This window comes from Prunus avium, chromosome 1 (assembly GCF_965620075.1).
Source record: "Prunus avium chromosome 1, drPruAviu1.hap1.1, whole genome shotgun sequence".
Taxonomy (NCBI): domain Eukaryota; kingdom Viridiplantae; phylum Streptophyta; class Magnoliopsida; order Rosales; family Rosaceae; genus Prunus; species Prunus avium.
Window position 1 is genome coordinate 5146195 of NC_142284.1, and position 7065 is coordinate 5153259.

Here is a 7065-nt window from a genome sequence, read left to right on the forward strand (position 1 = left end):
AGGAGTACGGTTAATCAAGTAGGCCGCGGCCAAGACACCATGTCCCCAAAGATGATGGGGAACAGACATATCCAACATAAGAGAGCGGGCAACTTCAAGTAACTGACGATTCTTCCTTTCAGACACGCCATTTTGTTGAGGAGTGAATGGAGTGGTAGTTTGGTGAATGATACCGTGATCACGAAAGAACTGGTTCAAGGTATGATTCACATATTCACCACCATTATCGGTCCGAAATACTTTAACATGAGCATGAAACTGAGTAGACACCATGGCACAAAAATCAGGGAGAATAGAGGCAACATCATGTTTATTCTTCATCAAATACACCCATGTTAAGCGAGTGCAGTCATCAATAAACGTAACAAACCAACGGAAACCATGAGAAGTCACACGAGCAGGACCCCATACATCAGAATGGACTAACTCAAAAGGCAAAGCAGCTTTATTATTACTTAAGGGAAAAATAGTGCGGTGACTCTTGGCCATTACACAAGTCTCACATTTGAAGCTAGACTCATCACAGGAGCGGAATAAAGATGGAAACAGACGCTTAAGGTAGCCAAATGACGGGTGTCCCAAGCGACGATGCCATAACCAAATTTGCTGTTTGTCTTTGACACTGCAACGTTGAACATTATTAACGACACGATCACGAACTGGTGCAGAAGGTAATGTGAAATAATACAACCCCCCCTATCCGTTTACCATGCCCAATCACCTCGTGAGTCTTGAGATCCTGAAAAGAGTAATGGGTAGGATAGAAAGTAGCAGAAGCATTAAGTGTATCAAGTAAGCGACCAACAGATAACAAGTTACAATGGATATTGGGAACTAATAACGCACGAGACAAGGACAGAGTTGGGGTGAGAGAAATGGTGCCCTCGCCAGTAATTGGAGAGGGTAAACCATTAGCACTAGTTATGTATGGGTCACGGGTGTTACTAGACAACTCATCAAAAAATTTAGCATCATAAATCATATGATCAGAAGCACCAGTGTCAATTATCCAAGTATTGGAGCCAGTACCTGGAATAGAGTCAGAAACACGCAAATTTGCAGAAGCAGCAGCAGCACCAACAATGGAATTATCACCCATGATTGTAGCAGAAACTCAACAAATCACACAGAGTATACAACAGAACACAGCACAGACACAAATATGGCAGATGCACGAAGACAACAGAGGCACAAACACAGTAGAAAGCAGATGCACGAACACAGTAGAGGCACACAGTAAAGGCACGAACACGACAGAGCACACAACGGAACACGGCAAAGGCACAGACACAAGAACCCTAAAAGAATTAGGGCACACAGTAGAACACGGGTGGGCACAACACACACAGGTCACCAGAAAGTCGGCTCTGATACCAAGTCAAACAATGTGGTAGAATATTTTCAGATATATTTCATTCTCCGAAATGAGGTATTTATAATATAAGGTTATAAACCCTAGTAGGGTTTAATTAGGAAATAAGTGGAATCCTAATTACATAATATCTATATAAAAGGAAAAATAAATAAAATCCAAATAGAATAGGATATACTCGCCAACACCTTGATCCAACTATATCCAGTATTTTTTGGCACCCCTCCTTCTATCATTTCCCTCCTTATCTTTGTAGCATCTTTCCAACTACCTCCTTCAGAGTAAACCATTGACAATAGTACATAAGGTACATCATTTTCTGGAACTAACTTCTTTAAAGTCCATTCTCCGAACTCTATGTTCCCACGTATCCGACAACCACTAAGCAAGGACCTTAGTATAGCAGGCCAAGGAGTATAAGGCATTCCTTCAAGGCTTCAAGGCCTCAAGGCTCCAAGGCCATAGCCGCGTCTCTGCCATGTGAATCATAATTTGACACATATGCAAAAATAATTAATCAAAAACACAAAAAGAAAAACCTATGCACACATGTCACGCGGCTATTGGCATGAATGTAAGAGCTCCTACTTACCTAGTAAGAAGCAGAAGTATTTTTCATGTCAAATTGTTTCTTGAAGTTTTAATGTTTAAGTCTTTACTTCTCCACTAATTTTTCCTAGAGGAAAACACTTTGGCTGGGCGAGTCCCTTTTGCTAATGTGGACAGAACCAAGGTAGTAGCGGGACCGGTTGTGTAAACTGTGCAACAATTTGGTGTCTTGAGCATCCACAATGGGCTCCCTAAACCGCCTCCTTAGACAAAGTTTAGGGAGGAATTGGAAAAATGCAACTCCAATCATGCTCCCTATCCACCTCCTAAAATAGGTAGACTTCTAGGAACTCCTAAATCTGAGGAGAGAAAAAGGACTCCTAGTGGCTACCTATAATTTAAGGGTCATACTAGGGAGACCAACTTGGGATACCAACTTGTGTACCAACTCTCTAATAGAGGTGGAGCCCACCAATACAATGGGTCCCACGCTCTATTAGAGAGTTGGTACACAAGTTGGTATCCCAAGTTGGTCTCCCTAGCATTTTCCATAATTTAATGATGCTATTTTATGAGTATCTTAAACCTTTAATTAATGCTAATTATTTTTTTTTATATTTTTTTTTATAGAGATGGACTAATTAAAAAAAAAGTTATAACATTTATGACTCCCTAAACTAGAGAGTATGATTGGAGTTAAGATTTTATAGAGAGCTCTTTAAAAAAAAAATTATATGTTTTTAGCTAAATTTTAACTAAAAAATAGAGATCATGATTGTAGATGCTCTATTTGGACAAAGAGTCTTGGGTGAGGCAATTGAACCACGTCACCCATCTCACTCAAGACTTTCCGCTAGACTTCACTATTTAGCTAGAAGAAAAGAGTAGAAGCTAGTGTAGTAGTAATTGTGTCATATAGAATAGGGTTATTCGCAGCAATGGTCCCTCAACTATACCCCAAGTTACACTTTGGCCACTCAACTCAAATATTAGTTGCAGAGGTCACTCAATTAGGTGTTTTGTTGCACCGTTAGTCCTACCGTCAAGTCTGTTACTTTTTCTGTTTAAAATGATGACGTGGCAAGCATCTCTTAGATTATTGATGGGCAAATATGACTTTTCAGTTAAGATTATTTGTAGCAATGATCCCTCAACTATACTCAGAGTTACATTTTGGTCACTCAATTAGGTGTTGTATTGCACCATTAGTCCCTACCGTTAGAGAGACTTGACGGTAGGACTAACGGTGCAACAAAACACCTAATTGAGTGACCTTTGCAACTAATATTTGAGTTGAGTGACCAAAGTATAACTTGGGGTATAGTTGAGGGACCATTGCTGCGAATAATCCTATAGAATAATACATGAGATGAAAGGGTTGTTTACAAAGAACCCTAATTGCAAGCTACAAAATACAAGATAAGTCTAGCACATGAGAGACTGATCAACATGATCAGCTTACACATACAAGATAAACCAAGAGTAGGTAGAGGAACTATCGTTTATAATTTTCAATGGAAAGTTTGAATCTCACCAATGTCAAATAATTGTTTGACCCAAAAAAAAAAAAACAAAAAAGGAAAAGGAGAAACGAAAAGGACTAAAGTAGCTTCAACCTTTGTGACTCTGCATGTACTATGTTCCTTCCTTAATAGCAAAGAACTCTTCAGTCGTTGGTTCGTCAACAACACTCACTCATAGAGGCAGTGACTCTGGTGAGTGCTTTGTTTTTATTCTTTTTCTTTTTGTGTGTTTCCTTTTTCATGTTGGCTTTTCATTTCTTCAGCTTCTGCTTCCTCCTTTCAATTCATTTGTATGTAACATTGTAACTCAGATGATCTTTGTCTTTGGTATCTCAACTGGTTGCTTGACTTGTGTGTTTTGATCACAGAAAGAGGGACACCATGTCAATTTTTCTTGAAGTTTTGAAACGCCTGTTTGGAATTGAAGATGAGCATGAGAATCAAATTCCCAGACAAACTTATGATTATAAAATTTCCAATAGAAAGTGCTCGCCACCCTTGACTTCTACAAATCAATCTCCAGCCTGCTATAACTATAAACCCCCATCACCTCCATCTCAACCAGTCAAATCTCCCTTTAGTTCATCTTCATCAGCCCCTAAGCCTCGGACATCATCATCGAAACCGCTGCAATCTTCTTATATCAGTACATCTTCTCCATCTCCTAAATTCCCAACATCTTCTTCTTTTGATCCATTTTCAACATTCTCTAAGCCCCCAACATCTTCATCTAAGCTGCCTCAATCAAATTTTGTTAATCCATCTTCTTCCAATGCATCTCCATTTATTCTTGAATTCCCAACATCTGTATCTAAATTACAACAGTCTGCTTCTGTTGATCAGCGTTCAGCATTGCCTAAACCCCCAACATCTTCATCAAAGCTGTCCCAATCCACTCTTGTTAGTCCATCTTCACCATCCCTTCGACTCCAAACACCTTCATCTAGACCATCTCCTCCTAAACTCTCTACATCCTCCTCTAAACCACCTCAGGCTTCATCAAAATCACATTCATCATCACCAAATCCTCCAACATCTTCAAAACCATCTCCATCCTCGGGACCGCCTGTGTCTTCCACTACGCTCCCTCCAATCTTTAAGCAAGTTCTATCCCCAGCCTCCTCAGATGTAATAAATGAAAAGGGGAAGAAAAGTTATGTATCGGTTGAAAAGGGTTCATTACCTATATTCGCGATTCCTGAGGATTTCAAAGATTTGATCAAGAATGAGATTGTGCCTAAAGTTCTTAAACAGCCTCTGTCTCCCACGACATATAAGGAATACTTTGCTGCTCTGTTATACTCTGAAGAGTTCTACCATGAGGTATGCAAGAATCTTGCCCATTTGTAATGCCCTTTCTTCTTAACAAGATAGTGAAGAAAATTATGACAGATATCATACCATTTATATAAATATGTGCGTAAAGCACTTCTCTAAGTTTCAATTTTCAGAAGATTTGACGATATTATGTGATTTCAATGTTGATTATATAGCACAGTTTTGAATGACTAGAAAAACATAGCTTATTTCATATTAGTAATCATTTTTCTCTGTACAAAGATTTGAATGGTTAATTATACTTGATGCTTCTTTGTTTGCATTGGTGACTGGCTATTGTTTTTAAATTATTTGAGTTTCATGTACATGCCTCTGCAACTAAATATTGATGCCAAAAGACAAATCTAAATACTGATCCAAAAAGACAAAAAGAATATCTTAAGAGCTGTGGTATGAATGATGGAATGTAGAATGCTGTGGTACAACATTCTTCTTTTCTAAATTTTGTATGATTTTTCATGCTTACTTTGAAAGAAATAAAAAAACCTTTGCTGTTATTTGAAACAGAAATGGGCTCATTTCAATATGAAGAATGTGACACTGAAGTTGCAAAAAGCAGCAGTTTACAAAAATCTAGACAAGGAAGAGAAAACCTTCGTAGAATTTGAGATTGATTCTGTTCCTGAAAATCGGCCATTCCTTTTGTCGAGGGACTTAGTCTATGTACGGCCATCAGGTACAAATGCTGAGCAGTTTCAGGTAAACTCTGAACATTCATTAACATTTGCTGAGCAATTTCTTAAAACTATCCGCATTATAATTATCTTATTACATGTTATGCAGGGCATTATACATCGCATTATTAGGAGCAATCTTGTATTAGTGGAATTTGAAGATGAATTTTATGATTATCATTATTCGACCCAAAAATATGATGTCAGCTTCTCATTCAATAGAGTATGTTTGAAAAGAGCTCACCAAGCAGTTCAAACAGCATCGGATACTTTGTTTAAAAACTTCCTCTTTCCCGATTGTGTTTCCCGTACGAGCATTCCCACTGCACCAGCGCTGCCGTCTGGCAGTCACAAACTTGACCCCAAACAATTATCTGCTGTTTGTCATATTTTAAGCATTCAGGGCTCACCACCTTACTTGGTGACTGGCCAGCTTTGTTTTGAAAGGAACGTTTTTAGGCCGTCGAGAACTGGAGCGGTTGTTTGTGCAGCAGTGCACCAGTTATGTCAAACCTCACTCAAAAATAGGATTCTGATATGTGCTCCTAGTAACCGCTGTTGTGATGGGATTATGAGAAGCTTGTTGAAAGTGATTCCAGAGTCAGATATGTTTCGAGCCAACGCTGCATTCCGTGAGAAAGATGAGGTGCCTGATGACATCCTCCAATCATGCCTTTACGAAGACCCTTATTTCTCTTGTCCTCCAACTGAGAAGCTTAAAAAATTCAGGGTGATTTTCTCGACTCTCATGAGTAGCTTTCGGCTACATGATAAAGGCCTAACTTCTGGACATTTTAGTCATATTTTTCTGGTGGATGCGTCCTCTGCCATTGAGCCGGAAACAGCAGTGGCCTTAACTAATTTTGCAGAAAAAAGTACTACTGTTATAGTCACTGGTCAACCAGGAGATCGTTCTCGTTGGGTTCGTGCAGACATGGCAAGGGAAAAGGGACTGAAGATTTCGTACTTTGAGAGACTCTTTAAGTCAAGGCCATATAGAAGCCTCAATGCAATGCTTATCACACAATTGGACGAGTAGCAAGAGCCACACTCAGCAACACCTACAGGCTTTTGCATTAAGCTTATAACGCTTTGCATAATTGCACGAAACATTTGACTGTTTGCTGTTTAAATTTCCTGGTTCTTGAGCCAAACCTAAAGATATTAGGGTGACTGTTTTGTTGTAAGTAGCCTTCTGCAATGTGTGGTGATTGTTTTTATTTGTGACTGTTTTCTTGTCAAATAATTATTAATCACCCTCCTAGGCTACTTTACCTCATCCTCCTGCATGTTCAGATCCTCTTCTATCTGAATCAATTTTGTTTCTTAACACATTAGAACCATGACCAGATTGATTGCATCAGTAACATTTGGCTGATAGCAGAGGAGCATAAAGATTTTCAGGTGCAAACTTTGCGTTGTTGGTTCCTCCTGTTAACTTAGTTCGACCAGTCCCCGACTCCTTTCAGGTGCAAACTTTGCGTTGTTGGTTGGTCGTTTGCTTTTGCTACTGCTCTTTTAGTGCTCACACCTGAAGTGGGATGAGGACCATCAAGTTCTGCTTCATCACTCGTTGCCAAGAACTGCAATATTAAGGACAAAAAGAGGT

The 7065-nt window shown here is 39.2% G+C and overlaps 1 protein-coding gene across 1 annotated transcript; it reads left to right on the forward strand.

Annotated features, from left to right (window-relative positions):
- Positions 1-3718: 3718 nt before the first annotated feature.
- Positions 3719-6684, forward strand: LOC110758470 (putative RNA helicase SDE3). Its single transcript, XM_088247223.1, has 4 exons — positions 3719-3734; positions 3813-4767; positions 5290-5481; positions 5566-6684. Exons 2-4 carry the CDS (start codon positions 3826-3828, stop codon positions 6493-6495), a joined length of 2064 nt encoding a protein of 687 aa, XP_088103349.1. The 5' UTR covers positions 3719-3734; positions 3813-3825; the 3' UTR covers positions 6496-6684.
- The last annotated feature ends 381 nt before the right edge of the window (positions 6685-7065 follow it).

Coding starts and splice junctions, on each gene's coding strand:
- LOC110758470 (XM_088247223.1), top strand. CDS start 3,826: ATGTCAATTTTTCTTGAAGTTTTGAAACGCCTGTTTGGAATTGAAGAT. Junction 4,768..5,289: donor CTGAAGAGTTCTACCATGAG/GTATGCAAGAAT, acceptor TATTTGAAACAG/AAATGGGCTCATTTCAATAT. Junction 5,482..5,565: donor CAAATGCTGAGCAGTTTCAG/GTAAACTCTGAA, acceptor CATGTTATGCAG/GGCATTATACATCGCATTAT.